At 36.5% G+C, this 24,160-nt stretch overlaps 1 protein-coding gene across 3 annotated transcripts in view; it reads left to right on the top strand.

Moving 5' to 3' along the window:
• Window positions 1-24,160, top strand: part of LOC138693239 (insulin-like receptor) — a 385,516-nt gene that overhangs the window by 307,648 nt on the left and 53,708 nt on the right. For all 3 annotated transcript variants that reach the window (XM_069817052.1, XM_069817051.1, XM_069817053.1), the window contains 3 exons: window positions 3,228-3,514; window positions 16,121-16,252; window positions 23,043-23,151. In XM_069817052.1, the coding sequence (XP_069673153.1) occupies window positions 3,228-3,514; window positions 16,121-16,252; window positions 23,043-23,151 (528 nt within the window). The remainder of the gene's footprint in view (window positions 1-3,227; window positions 3,515-16,120; window positions 16,253-23,042; window positions 23,152-24,160) is intronic.

Raw genomic sequence — 24,160 nt, forward strand, 5'->3', positions numbered from 1 at the left:
CAACATTAATCCATTCTCTATCATCATATCCCACCTCTCTCAAATCCAATTTAATATTATCTTCCCATCTACGTCTCGCCTCCTTAAAGGTATTTTTCCCTCCGGCCTCCCAACTAACACTATATGCATTTCTGGATTCGCCCATACGTGCTATATGCACTGCCCATCTCAAACGTCTGGATTTAATGTTCCTAATTATGTCAGGTAAAGAATACAATGCGTGCAGTTCTGTGTTGTGTAACTTTCTCCATTCTCCTGTAACTTCATCCCTCTTAGCCCCAAATATTTTCCTAAGCACCTTATTCTCAAACACCCTTAACCTGTGTTCCTCTCTTAAAGTGAGAGTCCAAGTTTCACAACCATACAGAACAACCGGTAATATAAATGTTTTATAAATTCTAACTTTCTGATTTTTCGACAGCAGACTGGATGATAAAAGCTTCTCAGCCGAATAATAACAGGCATTTCCCATATTTATTCTGTGTTTAATTTCCTCCCGAGTATCATTTATATTTGTTACTGTCGCTCCAAGATATCTGAACTTCTCCACCTCTTCAAAAGATAAATTTCCAATTTTTATATTTCCATTTCGTACAATATTCTCGTCACGAGACATAATCATATACTTCGTCTTTTCGGGATTTACTTCCAAATCTATCTCTTTACTTGCTTCCAGTAAAATTCCCGTGTTTTCCCTAATCGTTTGTGGATTTTCTCCTAACAGATTCACGTCTTCCGCATAGACAAGCAGCTGATGTAACCCGTTCAATTCCAAACCCTCTCTGTTATCCTGGGCTTTCCTAATGGCATACTCTAGAGCAAAGTTAAAAAGTAAAGGTGATAGTGCATCTCCTTGCTTTAGCCCACAGTGAATTGGAAACGCATCTACCAGAAACTGGCCTATACGGACTCTGCTGTACATTTCACTGAGACACATTTTAATTAATCGAACTAGTTTCTTGTGAATACCAAATTCAATAAGAATATCATATAAAACTTCTCTCTTAACAGAGTCATATGCCTTTTTGAAATCTATGAATAACTGATGCACTGTACCCTTATACTTCCATTTTTTCTCCATTATCTGTCGAATACAAAATACCTGGTCAATAGTTGATCTATTACGCCTAAAACCACACTGTTGATCCCCAATAATTTCATCTACACATGGAGTTAATCTTCTCAAAATAATATTGGACAAAATTTTGTACGACGTCAACAAAAGTGATATTCCTCGAATGTGACTACAGTTAGTCTTGGCCCCCTTCTTAAAGATAGGTACGATTATGGACTCCTTTCATTGTTCTGGTACAATTTCCTTTTCACCGTCAAATGGTGAATGCGAAGTATTTGTCTCTCGGAATTTGTCGAACACTGCATGTGTAGCTCCGCCTTCACGCAGAATAGGATATCGCATTACCAGTAAACAAACATCCATGCTCCAGGCAAGATTAGAACCGCCCACGATCGCGCCTTCCACGCAGCGTCAAAACTGCGTCTTAATCGATGTTTATATTCGAAGGCGGCCAGAGTGTTTTCATTGCTAAATTTATTAAAATAACACAACGCCTCCAATGTTGACTCAGTATTGGTAAAGGTGAAAGTATCCCTTGCGACGCCAAGAAAGCGCATAGATGCATGGAGTTCGAGTTAAATGCTTTCATAATCTCGGCACTAGAAGAGCATCACGTTTCGACTACCTCTTATCTCCGAGAAAGACACGGTACTCAATTTGTCGGGAGACTGAGAGAACCGTTTAGAAAGTTTTTATAACCTGAAAAACAACGCCACCACGGGATTCAACCCAAGACCGCCCAGTCCGTAGCCAGTTGCCCTGCTAAGATCAGGGTTGTCAACTTGTGCCCACAGATTATTATCACCAGAAATCTCCACATTAAAGAAAAGAACAATAAAATCATTCCACAGTTTTCCCACAGCAGTGTTTTGCTTGAACATGAAGGTACTGGATTAAAAAAAACATTAACAGAATTTGGAGTAATTTCAACGATCCTTTGATTTTTTTACAGAAGCTTTAAAAATGCAGGTTTCTCAAAGTTTCAAATTTTGAGTTGTTTCCCTTTTGAACTGAGCCATCGATAAAGCCCAAAAATTGTTTCATTATAATCCGTCAATTCAATACGGAGTCATCTCATATTACTCTTCCCTCTGCACAAAAAAATTGCCATTCAGTGAAATATTTCGGCATACCTGAGTTAAAAATAGATTTTATAAAGGTACGGTCACACGTCGCTACTTTTGCAGCGCTGCAGTACAAAAAACTGCGCAACTCTCGTACTGCGACGTGTGAACTACGGTGCAACCCGAAAAGTAGCGGCTGCCGAACCTGCTGCTCGCTACTTTTCCATGCTGCGCGCAGCTTAAAAGTAGCGACGTGTGAACAGGGTTCTCAGGGTTGCAGCCGCAGCATTTTTGATATCGGTTTTGTTGAAACTTTTGCTGCGGTTGCAACCAGTGTTACCACCCAAATGTGCCAATGACACTTTTATTGTTTGGATATATTTTAATGTTAAATGTGATGAAAATAAATTATTTGTAACAATTATTAAATACACAACACAGTTTGAGCATAATTGCTGACGATATAATTATTTTTTTATTTTATTTTATTTTTTTTTTTAATTTTCCGTAGCGTAGTTCCAAACAGGAGGGTTGCCAACATTGATTACGTGAATATGCTGTTGGTTATCATTTAAGTGTATAGGCGTTTTGAAGAGCTTTATAGTAAAAATAATGTCAATTTCTGAATACTAGATACGACAGAAAAGCAAATAATAGATAAGGAAGCTTTCGCATGAGTTTCTTAATAATGCGAACATAACCACAAAATGTATATTGAGAAGTCAACACGGAGATGGGAACCTGCAGCATGACTGCGGCTGCAAAAGTAGCGCCTTGTGTGTGAACAGACTCGCAACCTCCAGTTGCAACTTTTGCAGCACTCGGGTTGCGCAGCACGAAAAGTAGCGTGCAGCGCGCTACTTTTGGCTTACGTGTGAACACGACACGCAACTTTTGCAGCTGCAGTATAAAAGTTGCACAGCAAAAGTAGCGATGTGTGACCGTACCTTAAGAATTGACAACGAACAATAAAATTGACGGTTAAAAAACAACCTTCTTACATTAATCACTCTGTATGTGACTTTGTTTTATTTGTATTCTAGAATTAGGGCATGTAACTGACGAGATGCCATTTTGTGTGCCCGCAGTGTGTCAGAGTGTGGACATTCGGAATTCCGTGGACGCCTTCAAGCGACTGCAAGGATGCCGCGTCGTGGAGGGCTTCGTGCAGATCGTTCTCATCGACCATGCCACCGAGCACAGTTTTGCCAACCTGTCGTTCCCCGAGCTGCGCGAGATAACACACTACTTGCTCCTATACCGCGTCAACGGCCTGCGCTCTCTCGGCAAGCTGTTCCCCAATCTGGCCGTCATCCGCGGCGAAACGCTCTTTCTCAACTACGCACTGGTTGTCTTCGAGATGATCAATCTCCAGGTAAGTCACAAGCCAATTACAGTAACCTTGGTTTCCTGATTAAGTAAACACTTATTTAATAAATTAGACGTAGGACTTATTCTCTCTCTCTTTTCTCCTCTCTACAACTGAATTCCAGATAAGAAAAATATTGAGGTAAACAAGCATTTGATGCAATGTATTACGCCGCTGTGATACGTAACGTGATTTGTCATCTTATTGCAGCTCGCGAACTCTACACGTGCGTTCGGTACAGTCTGTTAATATCGAAATTACGAACTTAGTTTTATAGTCCCGTCGCTCTAATTTCCGGCAGCCAATCACGTTGCCGGTCGGCTACATTTAAACGTGTGCGTCTTATGATTCGCTGATGCATTTCCTAAGGCTCGATAAATACTTAATATAATCGCCCGCCATTTTGGCTCTTTCGTTGGGTTCGCAGAAAGCAGACGAGGACGTTATTTGCCGCTCAATTATTTGCTGAATTACATTGCGTTTGATTTATTATCATAGGAGCTACGATATGATAATGTTTAACAGTGTGGCAAATAGATCCCTCTTCTGGTAGTTCGGCAACGAAAGAACAAAAATGGCGAACGATACTACCTACCTAGACTTTATAGAGCCTTCACTTCCTAAGACGTAAGCAAAGAGGAGGAGTCACGCCGGGACTAACAGCGTCGCGACTATAGTTACTATGACGACAGGCATTGAATTTTATAAAGTAATGAATATTTAATATCATCTTGTTAATGATTAGTCCGATTTGTACACACAAGAACGATGTGGATGTAAATAAACATTTGATAATTTTATTAAAGTAAAATTGAAGAATGTGATCCCAAAACGTAGTCAGTCCATTTTTATGAAAGGACTCTACTAGTGATGAGGTAAACTGCTCTTTTGTGATCACTGTTCGACCTGTGATTGCACATTTATGATCACGGTGAACTCAGACAGTGAGACAGTGATAAACAGTGACTGAACTGCGAACTTGTTCGAGGTGAACACTGAACATTTCATTCTTCCCCCTCATAAGAGCGTCTCACCGCGATGTTTCAATGCTCTCGATATTTCGCACATGGTAGGAGAGGGCGAGAAAATGTTGAGGTTATGTGTTTGTACTTCACAGAAATCAAATGTAAGCACAGTAAGCACAATACTGAGATGTGTATATGTAGGCGTTTTATTTTTTTAAAAACAGATTAAAGATTTGAAAGTAAGTGTTTATTTATTTGTTTATCTATCTATCTATCTATCTATCTATCTATCTATCTATCTATCTATCTATCTATCTATCTATCTATCTATCTATCTATCTATCTATCTATCTATCTATCTATCTATCTATCTGTCTGTCTATCTCTCTGTCTGTCTGTCTGTCTGTCTGTCTGTCTATCTATCTATCTATATCTATCTCTATCTATCTATCTCTATATCTATCTCTATCTATCTATCTATCTATCTATCTATCTATCTATCTATCTATCTATCTATCTATCTATCTATCTATCTATCTATCTATCTATCTATCTATCTGTCTGTCTGTCTGTCTATCTCTCTGTCTGTCTGTCTGTCTGTCTGTCTGTCTGTCTGTCTGTCTGTCTGTCTGTCTGTCTATCTATCTATCTATCTATATCTATCTCTATCTATCTATCTCTATATCTATCTCTATCTATCTATCTATCTACCTATCTATCTATCTGTCTCTCTATCTATCTGTCTCTCTATCTATCTGTCCATCTATCTGTCCATCTATCTGTCTATCTATCTGTCTATCTATCTGTCTATCTATCTATCTGTCTCTCTATCTATCTGTCTATCTATCTGTCTATCTATCTGTCTATCTATCTGTCTATCTATCTGTCTATCTATCTATCTATCTATCTATCTATCTATCTATCTATCTACCTATCTACCTATCTACCTATCTATATCTATCTCTATCTATCTATCTATCTATCTATCTATCTATCTATCTATCTATCTATCTATCTATCTATCTATCTATCTATCTATCTATCTATCTATCTATCTATCTATCTATCTATCTATCTATATCTGTCTATCTGTCTATCTATCTATCTATCTATCTATCTATCTATCTATCTATCTATCTATCTATCTATCTATCTATCTATCTATCTATCTATCTATCTATCTATCTATCTATCTATCTATCTATCTATCTATCTATCTATCTTTTTATTTATGCAAACTGGACATTTTTTCGTCTGGCTACCCAGTATAATGATTGTCCATTTTATTTTGTCCATTATTCCTGAAGTGAAATATTATATAAGAAAAAACGGAAAATTAGTAATTTTGACATAATTCACACAACACTCAGAAGATGAGTGAAATATTGTTATTTTTAAATCGTTGTCATCAGTAACGTCGCCAGGATCAGAGCAAGGGGGGTGCGGATGGGGTGCGAGATTTAAAAATGGGGTGCGAGCTGTAAAAATGTAGTACATAAAAAATCCAAAAAGTTCTTTCATTCACTTGCGGACATAGTATACATCTGTTTATTATTATTATTATTATTATTATTATTATTATTATTATTATTATTTTTATTGCTCATCACATCCATATTGCTCATCACATCCATTACGATACACTATGGAACGTAGTTTTTTCACATCCAAGAAATTGTTTGTTTTAGTTCTTCAAAATAACTTATGCCTAGTACTTTGTTAATAAATTGCCCTTTGGGGTGCGGAAAGGGGTGCTCCGATTTTTTATGGGGTGCTTGCGCACCTTTTCGCACCCCCCTAGCGACGTCCCTGATTGTCATATTTGGTAAAATTCTGTTATTATTGTAATTTTACTGGTTGTTTAGTGTAGCCAGTTAGTAACGTCACTGCTTAAAATAATGGAATCAATTAAGCATCCTGCCAGATTTTCAACTGTCGACTCACAGTTCGCGGGCGTAGTTGTTCCCAGTTTTGTAGCATAAACATGGCAGCGCAGCGCACGCAGTGAGAAAATAACATGAACTGTCTCAGCTGCTGAGCAATTAAGCCCTCTAACTGTGATCACTGTTTAAAGAGCTGTTTAATCACAGGTGTGATCGTGATTTTTAGATCACTTTGATAAAATCACAGTTCAGTGATTTTCTGCTCATCACTAGACTCGGCTAGTTCTTTTTTTTTTTCTATCCACCAGTCCACGGACTAAGCGAGTTTTCAAGTGACATGCACAATAACAAACTTTTAGATAAGGTTTGGCGTTGTTTTCAAATAAAAGAAGCGTTAAATACAAAGTGGATCAAAAGTCGCTTTCTCCAAACACTTCCTTACATTTAGACACGCAACCCAACACAATAAAACAAAACAACAATAACAAGACATGACATCGGTAAAACAGTTGACGCACGGATATGGTTATCAACCCACCACTTATTACACTAGCTATTCGTTTATTCAAGTTACTAGCCGTACCCGTGCGCTCCGCTGCACCTGTTAGAAATAAATATCAAGTAATTACATAATTAAAATAGGACGTTTGATCGAGGGAACATTCGTGTTTGATATGAGGATAAATCGTTTAATATGTTACTTAATTTAAATTGTATTTAAATAATTAAAATGCGATCATTTTGGTCCAGAAAGCACTCATTTGGTGCAGTGACAATTCCTTTAACATGTTTCTTAATTGTTATTACATGCAACCATAGTTTAATGCACATTGACATCATTTAGATTTAATGTGTATACTTTATTTTACTTGTTATAGGTCTCCATTGAATTATGGTAATAACTTAATTTTAACTCTTGTTATTTTCTACGTATTCAGTAAGTGGCGCTTGGCCCACTATGGTTCTGAACCCTTCAAATAACTTAAATTATATTATATTATATTATATTACATTACATTACATTATTATATCAGAAGTTACTGTAATAACATTATAGTATTATGTCCATCTAGAGAAACTACACTTTCCAATGGTGAAATAATAATTAATTATACAAATCGGTTAATTTAGCTTCCGATATTACTTCATACAAACGCAGAAACATTCTCTGTAGGCTATCTTTCATAGCTTTCGATTTTTGTTGTCCAAGGCCCCTTATAGACCAAGTAATTTGTTTTTTACTTCGTTACACGGCCTTAGATGGCAGTTATTTTAATTTTAAAACTCATTTATCTCATTAAATATCACTCCTATCAAAATTTTGCATAGAATAAAACTTATCGCAAATGATTTTTAAAGAAACTTTTGTCATGTAACATTTTTCACAAAAATCAATAATACGCCAGATATTTCGATTTATTTAATTCAGGTCCCCTTATAACCCCCCTTTTAAATAATGTATTTTGAATGCCATATAGCCTAAAATCTAAGTTACAACGAACTTAATTTATATTCCAATTTTCATCGAAATCCGTTCAGCCATTATCGCTTGAAAAGGTAACAAACATACAGACAGACAGATATACAAACAAAAATTAAAAAAAAGCGATTTATTTTCGGTTTCAGGGTGATTAATTATATATGTTAGGACCAATTATTTTTGGAAAATCGAAAATTACCAAAAAAAATTCGGCTACAGATTTATTATTAGTATAGATGTCATCTGTATTTATACCATTTATACCGGAACCCACACTTTCCGAAGTCGAAATTGCGATAGAAAATCTGAAAAAGTACAAGTCTCCAGGTATTGATCAAATTCATGCAGAATTAATACAAGAGGGTGGAAGGGCAGTATCTAGCGAAATTTATAAACTTGTACTTGCAATTTGGGAAAAGGTAATTGTACCAGAACAATGGAAGGAGTCCATAATCGTACCTATTTTTAAGAAGGGGGACAAGACTAACTGTAGTAACTTTCGAGGAATATCACTTTTGTTGACGTCGTGCAAAATTTTGTCGAATATCCTTTTGAGAAGATTAACTCCATATGTAGATGAAATTATTGGGGACCATCAGTGTGGTTTTAGACGTAATAGATCGACTATTGATCAGATTTTTTTGTATTCGACAGATATTGGAGAAAAATGGGAGAATAAGGGTACAGTGCATCAGTTATTCATAGATTTCAAAAAAGCGTATGACTCGGTTAAGAGAGAAGTTTTATATAATATTCTTATTGAATTTGATATTCCCAAGAAACTAGTTCGATTAATTAAAATGTGTCTTAGTGAAACTTACAGCAGAGTCCGTATATGCCATTTTCTATCTGATGCTTTTCCAATTCACTGCGGGCTAAAGCAGGGAGATGCACTATCACCTTTACTTTTTAACTTCGCTCTAGAATATGCCATTAGGAAAGTTTAGGATAACACAGAGGGTTTGGAATTGAACGGGTTACATCAGCTTCTTGTCTATGCGGATGACGTGAATATGTCAGGAGAAAATCCACAAACAATTAAGGAAAACGCGGAAATTCTTGTTGAAGCAAGTAGAGCGATAGGGTTGGAAGTAAATCCCGAAAAGACGAAGTATATGATTATGTCTCGTGACCAGAATATTGTACGAAATGGAATTATAAAAATTGGAGATTTATCCTTCGAAGAGGTGGAAAAATTCAAATATCTTGGAGCAACAGTAACAAATCTAAATGACACTTGGGAGGAAATTAAACGCAGAATAAATATGGGAAATGCGTGTTATTATTCGGTTGAGAAGCTTTTGTCATCTCGTCTTCTGTCAAAAAGTCTGAAAGTTAGAATTTATAAAACAGTTATATTACCGGTTGTTCTGTATGGTTGTGAAACTTAGACTCTCACTTTGAGAGAGGAACAGAGATTAATGGTGTTTGAGAATAAGGTTCTTAGGAAAATATATGGGGCTAAAAGGGATGAAGTTACAGGAGAATGGAGAAAGTTCCACAACGCAGAGCTGCACGCATTGTATACTTCACCTGACATAATTAGGAACATAAAATCCAGACGTTTGAGATGGGCAGGACATGTAGCACGTATGGGCGAATCCAGAAATGCATATAGAGTGTTAGTTGGGAGGCCAGAGGGAAAAAGACCTTTGGGGAGGGCGAGACGTAGATGGGAAGATAATATTAAAATGGATTTGAGGGAGGTAGGATATGATGGTAGAGACTGGGTTAATCTTGCTCAGGATAGGGACCAATGGCGGGCTTATGTGAGGGCGGCAATGAACCTACGGGTTCCTTAAAAGCCAGTAAGTAAGTAAGTATAGATGTCATCTGTATATGTGTACAAGTATGAAACCTAAGAACGAATGTTGGGGAAAGCGACTTTTGACATACCTTGTATAATGATTGAGGTCTAAAAAATCATGTATAGGTATAAATCATGAAACATGAAATGGACTGAATGAGTTTTGGGATCACACTCTTCAATTTAATACCCCCTCCCCCCGCCCGGAATAAGGGTATATGGTACATTGTATCCCTATGTACTTAGACCCTTATTCCGAGGGGTATTCAATTGCATTACGCAGTCGTCTTAATGCTGCTGCTTTGCAGAGTCCACCACGCTACAGCACAGACTCCGATCTTTACAGTGACGAGTGTTTCTGTTCGTTATGTTCAGTAAAACAATGTTCATATACTTAGGCACGTACAGGAGAGAATATATCTTTGTAAGGATACAAAAGAGCGAGCCAAGTCTCGGCGTTACAAGTGAAATTATATAGGTTATGTTAGGTTGTGGAGCAGGTTCTATTTGCAAGAAATGGAACAGTACCCCGTAAAGGAAGCCAGCCTACTTTAGGCAGTTAATATTAATTTTGTGAGAAAGGATTTGTAATCACTCATATCTACATTCTGAACGTATCACGAATCTCGGTTCATGATTTTATCATATTTCATTTCTGTCTAAATTGTCAGTAACGATCAACATCTCGATAAGGAATTGCGAACTAATTTCTAGCGCGTAGATCAGCACTAGCCAATAGGAGAACACACATGATTTGGTACGGTGGCATGGGAGGTGGTAAAACTCCACACTTTGTTTACCTCAATATTTTTCTTATCTGTAATTCAGTATAGTTCTCCTTCAAGGCCATTTTCTTAAATTGAGGCGTTCTCTGAAAGAATAATTTAACTGCAAAATCTTAAATTTTGAGATACAGGGCATCAAACATTTTACATCTCGTACAATATCATTGCGCAGAACTACATTCAAATGTTACCTGAGGGTTGTGTGTTTGTTCGAGGGAAATAATATCTTTTCACCTAGATTTTAGCAACTTAAAATGAAAAATTTAACACATTAGAAATCAGATTCAGCATTTTATAGCATTTTCCATGTTAGAATTTAACATCTTGTAGCGTTTTTGGGTGAAACATTTTTATGGAAAATTTGGTGGTAGAAATTCAATGTCATCAATATGTTAAGAAATGCATTTTCTAAATTTTCCAGTTAGAATTATTGAAACTAATAAATGAGTAAAGAAACACACAAACGTACAGTGAAATTGTGTAACATTAAGAAACATTGTGATTTTATTCCGATCCATCTTGTTACTCAATCACAATCACTGTTTGTGAGTTAACACTGTATCTAAAGAGATGGCATGGGTAGCCAATATCCTACCACAGCACTAGACAGAGTAGTTGAAAATCTAAAATAATTTACCCATGCATATAAAAATAACATACAAAGTACACAATTATGATTTTAGCATCATTATAACAAATAACAATGAAGATTTTCGTTTTATCAAAAGAAACACTCCATTTATGTTTAAAAAAAAAAAAACAATATTTGTGCTCTGAAAATATTCGTTCTATGTCACAAGACGTTATTGGAGCAAATCTGAAATACAATAGGCTTACAGTATTTATTACAATCATCGGGTGAACAATTCCTTTTTAAATCTAATAATGTATCTCGTATGTGGCACATAATATTAATCCCATAAAATTGTGTTCAAGAAAATTTGTCATTTCTATTGTAATGACAACTACGAAGTTCGTATCGTAATTCCGATGTTGAATGATCTTGGACTGTAACGCAACCGAATGCATAGTAGCACAGCTGCACCAAACGTCAACAGACCAGATAAAGAAACAAGTAGGCCTATTCACGGCTGGTAAATAAGTCTTTCAACTAACACTTAACGAAGATAATCCGGGAAAAAATAAACGTGTTACACACTCCTGTTTGCATAATTATGCAATATAATTATTTAACAACAGACGAATTTACTTTTTTGGAATCTTGCATAATATTAACATTACGTAAATAATACAGTAATAACAAAATACCTGACTTTGTTCCAAACCTAAACTGTTAATACATGTTAACAATATTCTTCAAACTATTCACGACTGTACACAGCTCCATAGAATGATACTATGCGTTGTTTATGTGAACTGCGTATCGTCTGTAGCGAGAGGGAGCAGGGCGAGGCGCGGGGGAAATCTATACTCCTCGCTGTACTCAACTGAAATCTACTGTTTTGGTACGAACTTCCTACCTATACTAATAATATTAGCTGCAAATAATAATACACTTCATGAAGCAATATAAAGTATTATAAATTTCTCATTTCTTACGAGAAACCCCAAAATAAGCCTCGGAATGGAACTGATTCTCTGACACGACCACAGAAAGACCCTTGGGGGGGCCGAGACGTAGATGGGGAGATAATATTAAAATTGATTTGAGGGAGGTGGGATATGATTGTAGAGACTGGATTAATCTTGTTCAGAATAGGGACTGATGACGGGCTTATGTGAAGGCGGCAGTGAACCTCCGGGTTCCTTAAAATCCATGTCAGTAAGTAATATATTTCTTATGCTGAGGTTTTAAATTATTTAGCATTTTGAACTAGTCATTATTTAATAATTTCAAGGGAAAATTGTTCCGGGGTCGGGTGTCGATCCCGGGACCCTTCGCTTAGCGCATGAATGCTCTACCGGCTGAGCTACCCAGGCACTACACCCGACACTTCCCAATTAATGCTCTACCGACTGAGCTACCCAGGAACTACACCCGACACCGTCCCAAAATAGCTTAGTCGGTAGAGCATTCGTGCGCTAAGCGAAGGATCCCGGATCGATACCCGGCCGCGGAGCAATTCTGTGGTGTTTGGGTAAAGGGAGATAAGTCATAAAAATGAGTTTGAAACTGTATATCCGAAAGAAAATTAGTTAATAATGGAGTTCTACAAGGTTGTCCACTATCACCAACTTTATTTAATATCTATATAAATGAAATTATTTTAAAATGGAACCAAATCTACACATCAGGAATCAAAATAACCAGTGCTCTAACATTAAATACCTTACTCTATGCCGATGATCAAGTCATAATTTCCAATTCAGAGGATAATTTACAAAGATAATTGTATACATTAAATAAAATATTAAAAGATTTTGGGATGGAAATTTCAGCACAAAAATCAAAAGTAATGGCATTTTTAGGACAAAACCCAGTCAGAAGTAAGATAATACACAATAACCAATGCCTCGAACAAGTGCAAAATTTCAATTATCTGGGTTGTGAAATATATTATCAAAATGAAAAAGTTGTCAACAAGAAAATTACCAAATTTACACAAATTCTAGGAATAATAAACAATACATTAAAAACTAAATTAGTACAAAAATGTACAAGAATAAAAATATATAATACACTAGCATTACCCTCCCTTTTATACGGAAGCGAGATTTGGACATTAAAGAAAAAAGACATGAACAGAATCAAAGCAACGGAAATGAAATTTTTCAGGAGGACAGCAGGATATACTCTTTTAGACCGAAAAAGGAATGAAGAAATTTTAGAACAATTAGAAGTAGAGTCAGTAGAAGAAAAAATCAGCAGATACAAATTCAATTGGCTAGATCATGTAAGAAGAATGGAAAATTCAAGAATCCCAAAAATTATGATGCAGTATAAACCTAGAGGACATTGTCGACCAGGAAGACCTTTAAGAAGACTGCTAGATGGGGCCGAAACAGATCTACAGAGGCCTAATTCGTGAAGGATGATGATGATGATGAAATGAGTTTGAAGTTAAATGAAAATTAAACTTCGAACCATTATTGCAAATAATTTTCTGCACAAATAAAGCACATCAACTGCTAGTACTCTTTGATTTTTGCACACTCATTTGTATAATTTAACTTGTGTGATCATCTGGGGAATAAAATTCCACCTGCACAAAAAAATGACTTATCCCCCTTTACCCGAACACCACAGAATTGTTCCCTTTAAATTATTGAAGTCTGCTTCACAGATAGCTTTACCTGAAAGCCAGATTTGCAAGTCATTATTTAGTTTGCCTTCTTGGGGGTGTGTTGGTGTGTTACCAGTCTGTTCAAAATTTTCTACTTTGATATGTCACTTATCCCATGAAATTGAAACCTTCTAGAACACGTGCAGTTGTATACTTTTTAAATATAATTCAGTGTATATATTTCAGTATCTATGAATGTATTACATTTTACCGTGAATTGTCCAGTTCAGAATAGCTACTCTTTGAGTTTAGTTTCCCACGTTCATTACATAACGACATTTTGTTTTGATCTTTGCCACAGATTTATAGTCCTATAGAGATAGACTGTTAAAAAAATAAAGAAATATATATTGTATAAAGTTTTCCAGTTGAAGTGAGAGAATTCCACTTAGACCTTAAAATGTGCTACATATAAAATTTCCTAGAAAATGAGCTTCCATAAATAATCTGAAATAACCTCGGGAAGCTTCTTGGAAACAGAAAGGGTGTAGTTTCGTGGGAAATCAGTGATGAATTAAGAAGTACTCATTTGAAACGATTCTAATATTATTATTTTTTTTTAATGTCCTTTCGTCACGCACATATTTCAGACTTAAATTTTCAATAGCGTACGTATGACTGCTGCTTCAGTCATGGAAAGAGTACACACACACACACACACACACACACACACACACACACACACACACACACACACACGTGTACATACATATTTCGCGATATTGTGTTAAAAATTATTTGTAGGAACATTTTCCATGAAGCCGGCAGTGTAGCTCAGTTCTAAGGCACTGGTTCGCACCCCACTTGGGTTGATTATTTCGTTGAGTTCTTTGTGATATGTTTCTAGAGCGAATTCTGGATCTCATCTCGCCAAAACACCATTTTGCTATCACCCTAGATCATAGATGGGCATCGTGCCTCACTTGAGAAATGCCTCACTGACCTTCACAGAGCTTTTCGCTCTGAGTGACATCATCTTCACAGTCCCCGTTCCTCCCTCACGCAGCTCCTAGGCGTGGGCAGGTTCTATATCAGTTTCATAAGCAATATCAGTGGTGGCATAATGGGATTATCAAAGCAGTGTGTACGCGTTAGAAAACGATTCTTTCATGAGAAATGGGAGGAAGAGTTTTTTTTGCTGTTTAGAAGGGGAGAAGAAACGATGTATGTTATGCTCGAAAATCTTATTAGGCATTAATAAATTTAATATACAACGACATTACTCCTTATGTCATAAAGAACATGCTGAATTAGAAGGTAAGACAAATTAAATGTTATTTTTCGTACTATTCCGAAGAAAATTTACGATCTTAACATTTGCATAGTATACTAAATACGACATTATACCTTAAACACGCTGCATTAAAAGGTACGAGGAATTAAATGTTGTTTGTACGTATTATTTCCAAAATAAATTTATAAAAAATATATTAAATGTGCGTAGAAAACGAAATATGATTTTCTGAAATTATTTTAGGTTGAGAACGTGCTCATCTATTAAGATAAACGCCAGAATATTCAAGAAAATAAACGTAGACAACGTGATGGAATATTATTGGCTACAGTTACGAAATTTATCGCCTGTGATTTAAATCAATTCAATGATGGAGAAATAGTAAAGAGGTTTATGATTAAAGCTGCAGAATTAATTTGCCAAATTGAATAAAAGTTTTCGAGTCTCTCACGTTAACCAAGCGCTTTCCTAATAATTCGCCACTGACCGCCTTAGCGATTACGATAAGGTGACGCAGGTCACAGCAGTTTATATTTCCCATCCTACTCTGCAGTCTTCTCTCCTAGTAAACAAACTATTTCAAATCGATTGCCTCACGTAACCGAAAATTGTGCCCATGTATGCCCTAGATCACATGTACCCAGAGTGCTCTGCGTTAGAGGCTTTGACGGTAACAACTTTTGTCAGGTTTACTATGCTGCCATCTAGTTGTTACATAAGAATCACGTCATAACTCCCATTTGAATTGCATTAGTGACTGTATTGCCATCTCGTGTTCGTTTACGGCAGACGGGTGACGATCCTGACGGTTGTTCTCTTCAAAGTGCAACCGATTTTAACATAGGAATGAGCAATCTATATGTGATCTGGGCTATCACTTACCTTAATTCCATATAGTCGGCCTAGGTAGTGTAGTCGGAATAGCGCTGGCCTTCTGTGGTCGAGGTTGCGGGTTCGATCCCGGCCTAGGTCGATAGCATTTGAGTGTGTTTAAATACGACAAGCTCATGTCAGTAGATTTACTGGTATGTAAAAGAACTGCGGGACAAAATTCATGAACCTCTCAGGAAACAAATTAAAAAATATTTATTCTTTCTTAAATAGTATTCTGTACAAATATCAACCTCACATTTAACATTTTGTTTAGGATTAAATTAATATTTTTCATTGTTACATCTATGGGTACATGCCTTGTCTCAATCTTGTTTTATAGGAACTCGGCCTGTACTCACTGACGGACATCTTGCGAGGTGGTGTACGCATTGAGAAGAACCCTCTTCTATGCTTTGTGGACACGGTGGAATGGGACATGATTGCGAAGGCAGGACATGGCTCTTCTATCGCAGTAAGTGTATATGTATGGTATAATCCGGGACATCTCATATAAGGGGTAGGGATTTAATCATGAAATTGGCTACAATAATATTGAGGGTTTTCAAGATGTACAAGATGATGTGTATGGGAAGACATCTTATAATAACGTTTTAACATGAGAACTGTTGCTATTTATTTTTCAGTAACCTTTGTGGTTTTTTCTCTAATTACACTGAATAACAAAAAACACTTTCGGTGGATATCTTGGTACCCAACAGGCGTTCTAAGACAACTGAAACATGCCGATTCCAAATATACAAACCATTTGTCTCTATTACCTACCGTTCTTGAGATATACGACATCAACCATTATGTATAACAAATCACAGACAGGAGTTTCAGTAGAGCATTTATTGCTAAATGGAGTAGTAATGAACATGGCTTTAGCTAAGAAAATGGTCCAATTGCGCCACATGACACATAATTATATAGTAATATTTCAGTACCGTCCTGTAAGTCTTGGAAGTGGCTGTCTGCAATGTTCTTCCTCATTTCTGGACCAATGAACACACCGTCTTTCACTTTCGCGTAACTCAACTCTGGAAACTTGTTACATAGGTACCAAAAAAGCATCCGAGTCGGTGTCTAGTGACTTCACGAAATTATTCACGAGTCCCAGCTGTATATGAAGCGGTGACATGTTAACTTTGTCATGCTCAACCCACGGCACACGAAGGCTGCATTCTATTTCTGAACGGCCAATTGTTCTTTATGTGATGGTTCTTTCTATCTGTGATGTCCCATTCGCAGATGAAGCAGCAGTACTTGGTGTACTCTGTCTGCATTCCCATGAGAATAGTGATAACGTTTAAATCACCACAGATACGCCAATTGCACTCGCAATAGCATATTTTTTTCAAGAAATAGCGACATGGTTTCGTACGTATCTTTCAGGTGCGTAGAATATGCAACCGGTACTGACGCATATCTGTTTTCATTGTGTAATAATATTATTTACTACCTTCAAACTTGTCTTAGGTGAGTCTATGAACAGTCGCCATGCTTCAATGCTGTGTTCTACACCGAAGCTTTACATAAGATCTTGAATGTCCATGCATTATCAGATAGTATCACTCATTGCAAAGACCTCCACAAGGTCTTTATGTCTGTGCCGAAACTGTGAAGTTGTTGTAACCGGTGCAAGGAAATTAAATTGTTTGCAGTTCAGCTTAGCCTTTAGTTAGTGCCAGACCCGTACGAATCGCAAAGTTGAGCATTATTCATCAAATGAATATCTTCTCCAGGTTGGTAGTAGTCAGAGTCTGGGCCGTTGGTAGGAGATGAAAGAGGACTCTCTTCTTGCGTTTCTTCATTAACTGTGTATTCTGCAGGTGCTGTTGGTATTGGACAAGTGATGGGGTCATGTGAAATTAGTTTAGAAACTGAAGGAACGTCTGGATACTTTACAGATGCACTAGTTTTGTAGGAGAATCCGGTGACGTTTGACAAAAAGAAATAACAGTCTGTGGTGTATTTCATGTTGAAGATTTACCGATAAGCTGTCACAATTTGACTATAATTATGTGTGTGTATTCCGCCTTTGCTTATCATACAGTATGAATGAATTAATTAAAAATATAAAAGAACACAACTCAGGAAAACCCCTACTAAATGAACAAATAGCCAACATAAATAACCCACTCTTTAATTTATTCAAACTATTCCCGCCCAAACAATCACACACACAGATTTCACCGACACCCCCTCTACTTCCGGAAACAGACAATATAACTAACTAAAAAATACTGTGAGCAAGTCCATCGCTCTAGTATCAGCCTAGCATCAAGCACGAGCAGATCAATACACGTTAAAACTGTAAGTTACTTTTCTTACATAATAGACATTACCCAAGCAGTTAACCATATCAATACTAGCAAAAGGAATTTCCAATTTTAATTACAAACATTCCCAATTTCAAATTTATAAAGTAATACTTAATCATATTGTTACAGACACGCCAGGCGATACTAAAGCCACGGACCTGACAACCTTCATTCTGTTATAATATTACATACGCCATCAACCTAATAGAAGTGTCTCAACACCACTTTTAGAAAACATAGCCATGTTACGATATTGCGTCCAGCTCAACGCTAAACAACAAGATCACCATAAGTGCCTCATTTAACTTCAAACCGGACAACACCACACAATAAGTGATCACATACCTCACATAGTTAAAGTGATGTAAAAACTATGTGTTTTTAAATAGTTTTAAACAGTGTGTTTTTTAAATAGTGTTTTAAATAATGACCGAAACATTCTAATTTAAGTTTGATAAAGTGTTGCACTAGCAAATAGTATATAAGAGTTAAGGTGATCATTTGTGTAATCATGACAACACTTCACCGGCATCGCACAGCATGCACAAAAACAATGACCATTTAAGTCCAGATACATGCACCCACAGGCTTGGTTAACAATTAGCATCATATACAAACATCTGAAGATGGTACAACTTACGTACCGAAAACGTTAATGAGAAAATATGACTAATTAATTCATTCATACTGTATGATAAGCAAAGGCGGAATACACACACATAATTATAGTCAAAGTCTGTGGTGTGGTTGCTTGACTCACGCCATATCACAGGAATTCTAAATGTCAGGTGGTGGTGGTTCTTTTGCTTCCTTATCCAACCGCACAAGTAGCATGTATAGATCAAACAGATGAACTGTGGTGCCCAAGACTTAACCACTATCCACTTTCGAATCAAAGTATGGTTCATATTATGTTTTCTTAAGAAACAGTGTAAAAGTTTTCCGATGGAATTTGTCTGTTACATAGCCGCACACGTATCAAAACACATCTGGTGAAATTCTACATCATCTGGAAAAACGACAAAAATTCGACGAACCGTGTTCCATGTAAAAATAAAATTTCGTCGATAATTTCAAAACCTGACTTGATAGCGCAAAACGGTTTTCAGATTTGAAGTCAGCATTAAAAACTACATTAGAAATATTAAACATCATGTCAGATATCTACCACTTGTTTATCAGTGTTATCGTAGTAGCTTATCAGTTAACAAAGTACATAACTCTTGTTGAAATATATATTATTTATATTATTTTAATGTACCGAAGTACATATGATGTTTCCATGCAGCGTCATCGTACGATGAAAGAGTAGTGGAACGAAAAAAAATTCTCTCCGGCACCGGGATTTGAATATGTACTTCGGTAAATTAAAATAATATATATATATATATATATATATATATATGATATGCGTAAATCACTTGTGATTTAAGACGGCGCTTATTCCGTCGGATCCCGGCCAACCAGTCACTCATAACGAGTGCACCTCCGCACATGTGTGGACATTAGTCCTACGCTCATAGACATCTATGACGTAGTGCAGAGGGTCGCCACCAGAGGGAACCTAAGAGGTGGAATTTAAACTGAGAGGATCAGCACGTTGAGCTGAAAAACCGGGTGCCGGAGAGAATTTTTCTCCGTTCCACTACTCTGTCATCTTTCATCTCATTGAAATGATATGCAAGTCATATACAGGGTGTACAATTTTTTTGAACCACACAAAATATCCTTTTAAGCAAGCACCAAATGAAAAATTATTTCATACAAAAGATGTACAACTGAAGGGGGAAATAATGCCGATGGGGAGGCAACTTTATAGCGTTATTTATTAATGAAATACGAGTACTAACATTGTTTATTTAAATGGCAGTACAGTATTTATTATTCAGTATTTCAATTAAGCACGTCAAGATTTTACAAAAATGTAGCACAGTGGGTCATTCTAATAAACAGAACGTTAATAAACGGAACATTATTGACGGCATGATTCGTGTTGACTTTAAGTTGTTGTAAACAATACGTAGATGACACTCATGGTCACGTAACCCATTACACATAGCTTTGGTTTTATTCCGCTGAACACTGATCACTGAGTGAGTGGTCTGTGCTACATTTGGGTTCGTGTGTTTATTGTAACCCAAAGCTACGTGGGGTTGATTACGCGACCCTGGGTAGGCCTACAGTAGCGGCCAAAAGTATTTTGTAGTAAAGGTTTTACGTTGTAAGTATTGTTTGCATGCAATTACAACAACGCAAAGCACACAGCTGTGTCACATTGCAGTGGTTACGTATCTAGGAAACGGGCAAGTTTATAGAATAACAATATAAGTGTACAAGTGGCTTGTGCAGCAAATGCTGCAAACTAAGTTCATTAGACGTACAAATAAACATTTTTCAGATTTATTTTCAATGAAGAATATCAGACATTCTGAAAGTTATTTGTTTCCATAATAGTGAAACATACTCCCTCTGAATGTTTTTTTATGCCAAATACTTTTTCATGAACCTATACACCTTAAGTTTTTTTAGTTTGAACGCGAAAACGCAAGTAACAATGTCAGGACGATCAGTCGGTTTTTCATGTGGGAGTAAAGCAGTAGCTGTTTCAGATCGTTGCGGATTATAGGTGAAAGTTAAAAAAAAAAAAAAAAAAAGTCAGGTTTGCTATGCTTTCGAACAGTAGACATAGCATCTTGATATAGCTGCTGCATCTTTCGTAAACTACCTTGAAAGTAGAGGGTAAAATCATTTTATCCTGCTAAGAGATCTTGCTGAAATGATCGGGAGATTACAAAATCTTGTAGGCCTCATATTTTATCAGTAATATAGTACCTTTTGGTCTTTCCTTAGAAACTCTAATTTTTGCTCTCCCTCGAGCCAATAGTGAAGAAAATCACGCCCCACCACACCGCCATTAAATATATGAAAAAGACCCAACTCCACTTGATTAATAAATACTAAAATATTTTATTTTTAATAACAATATTATTATCTTACGTAAGTTTTATAGTTTTCAGTAACATATACTATATAGCCGCCAGTCAGTAAATTATATAAATCAAGATCTAATTTAAGATATTCTCTACATCTACTTATATAACCCCAAAACGTTTCACTTCCATATCATCAATATAGCATTAATAATATAATTAATGAAAAATAGTCGCAGCATGGCATTAACTATATTTTATTTCTAATGGTAATAATGTCATCAAACCAACTCAAGTTTTGAAGTTTTTAAAATGCATTACACAGCTGTACTCAGAAAATTACACACCACAGAATCAGACCTGTAAATTAATTTTACAGTCTTGAAATTTTTAATAACCAATTTAATTTGAGCTCTAAATATGTCAGCATTCTTACAGATCATGGCCTTCGTGTAATATTGTTTACTGTAGTGTGTGTTTTGTTTTATTCTGAAATGCAATTAGTGACGACAGATGGATTTTAGAAAATAGGAAAATTATGTTGAAAAGTTTACATTTCACTCAAAACTACTATTTTTCTGAAAAAAACTTTGGGTTCCAAGCTTCAGAATGAGAGGTCATTTATTAAAATCCGTTCAGCCGTTTTCCCGTAATTTCCATTACCAGTTCAAATTATATATATATTCCATTAGCTCATAAGTTTTTTGTGGTTTGATTTGATGGCATGGTATACATTAAATATTGGTGTTTAAGTATTTAGACAGTGCTTCTTTATTTGTAAAAACCATTGCAAGCATGCCAAAACAAAAGGAATACTCTTCGGATGTGAGACAAGCTGTTTTAAATGCTTTGAAGAAGGGAAAATCGCAGTCTAGCGTTGCTAAAGATTTTAGTATATCACAACTCATACCTATGGGGAGTCGACGGCAAAAACAAGAAGGGTCAGTAGACAATAAGTCAAGGTCTGGTCGTCCTCGAAAAACAACAGTGAAGGAGGACAGAATGATTTGTAAGCAGTCGGTTGCTGATCCACGAAAATCGGCTCGACAAATTAGGGATGATAGACTCGGAAAGTATAAATTAAAACGTGAATTAAAAAAAAAAAAAAGACTTCGGAAACTTTGGAATCCACCTCTTCAATTATCCCAATCCTCATACCATACGACTCCAGCACAAGATTTCAGAGTTCGAGCATGTTTTTGTGGCCTTGGAATGGATTTCTGTTGGCTGTAGGGACCGGTCGTTAGGGAGTCATGTAGTTGGGTTGGTGCGCGTAGGGGATCTATGGCACGCAACTCATTCCATATCGAGGGTTAGCGCAATAGATCTCAACGGGTCGCAGTGCTGGGCCATCCGTGCCCCCCCTCACTTAAATTCCATTCCATTCCAGAGTTCGACCATGTTTTTGTGGCCTTACAGCTACTTATCTACATGCATTGTTATTGGACCTTCAAATGTGCAAATATTTGCCTTGAATGATTTGAGGTGTGCTGTTATTGTTGTTTCTTATTATTATAAACTGATAAAAAGTCCATTTTGAATCTTGCGTACACTACTTTTAACACTTGAATATAAGTAATTGATTAACTAGCGGACTTACTCGTGTTAATTATGTACGTTTGTGCGGCTTACAGCTGTTTCGGTGCTTCATCACACCATCCTCAGAGCCTACTAGATCTCGGCGTCATCTCGAACTTCTCTGCCTGTTATGTGGGTGCGTTTGATTGTTGAAAGGTGTTGAAAAAGTGGAGTCAAATAGTGTGTGTGTACTGAAATTGATCTGTGTGCTGAGAATTTGATCGGAGTGTGTTTTAGTGTGTTTGTTATTTCGTATTGTTCAAGTGTTCTCCTACACATACAACCCAAGAACCAAAAACTCAACACACTGAGGATGGTGTGATGAAGCACCGAAACAGCTGTAAGTCGCACAAACTTACATAACTACCACGAGTAAGTCCGCTAGTTAATCAATTACTGATAAAAAGTATTTAATTTTGTGTGTTTGCAGAGCAACCGAGTGAGGAATGAATGCCCAATGTGTCCTAGCGAGCAATTACAGTGCCACAACTCTAGCAAACTAGGATCGCTGTGTTGGAACCGACAGAAATGTCAGAAAGGTGAGCCATTTGTGTATCTTCATCATCACCGTCCTTATTGTTGTCATTAAGATATAGATCCTTTGCTTTCTTTTAGATTTCTTAACGCTGTTCATGCCATCTGATCATTCGAATTTTTGTTGTCCTTCCAGGTTATGTAATTATTATATTTTTGCCATTCTAGAGTCTGACTTTCGCAACATGATCTGCCCAATTATTTCTACGTTACTTAATTGCGTTCCAGATACTTTCAGTGTATAATTTCTGCCTTATGTCTTCATTCATTTTACATTTTTTTATATTTAGTTCTCCTTTGATGATGTAATTATCCAGTTTTCACAGTCATACAAAATTATCAGTAGTTCATTAATGTTACACAATTCCAATAACGCTTTCTTTTTGTTATTTTTCACATCAACCTACACTTTATTGTTATGTAACTAGTGTATAATCTTGATAATTATGGCACAAGTGAATGTTAAGCGTTTGAACATTACATACAATGTTTTATGCTATTCTAGCATTAAAATATGTAAAACCAATTGTTATAAGCAAATCAAGATTTCAGGTATAACTCCCTGTAAAGTTGATTCAAATCAACTTTACAGGGAGTTATACCTGAAATCTTGATTTGCACATTACACGTCACTGTTCGTTAACAGAAAAACCACAATTTAAGTCACGCGGAGTTAGTGTGCACTCGAAGTTGGTTGCTTGATGGTTGTCAGCCCACTTTGAGGTCTGTGGATATAGAGGGAAAAATTGGATCGGTGTCGGTTAGAGTTCCCGAGTAGCTCAGTGGTAGAGCGTTGGTACGTTAAACCAAAGGTCCCGGGTTCGATACCCGGCTCCGGAACAATTTTTCCCTCGAAATTATTCAATTGTTATAAATTTATAAAATGTAATCCTATGACGTACTATATGACAAACGGATCTAAAACCCCGGGAAATGTGTGAACAAATATGCTTGATTCTACTGACACGAGTACTGGATGTGACGTAATATATTGCATGGTTGCTAAACAACCGT

Source organism: Periplaneta americana, chromosome 17 (genome assembly GCF_040183065.1).
Source record: "Periplaneta americana isolate PAMFEO1 chromosome 17, P.americana_PAMFEO1_priV1, whole genome shotgun sequence".
Taxonomy (NCBI): Eukaryota; Metazoa; Arthropoda; class Insecta; order Blattodea; family Blattidae; genus Periplaneta; species Periplaneta americana.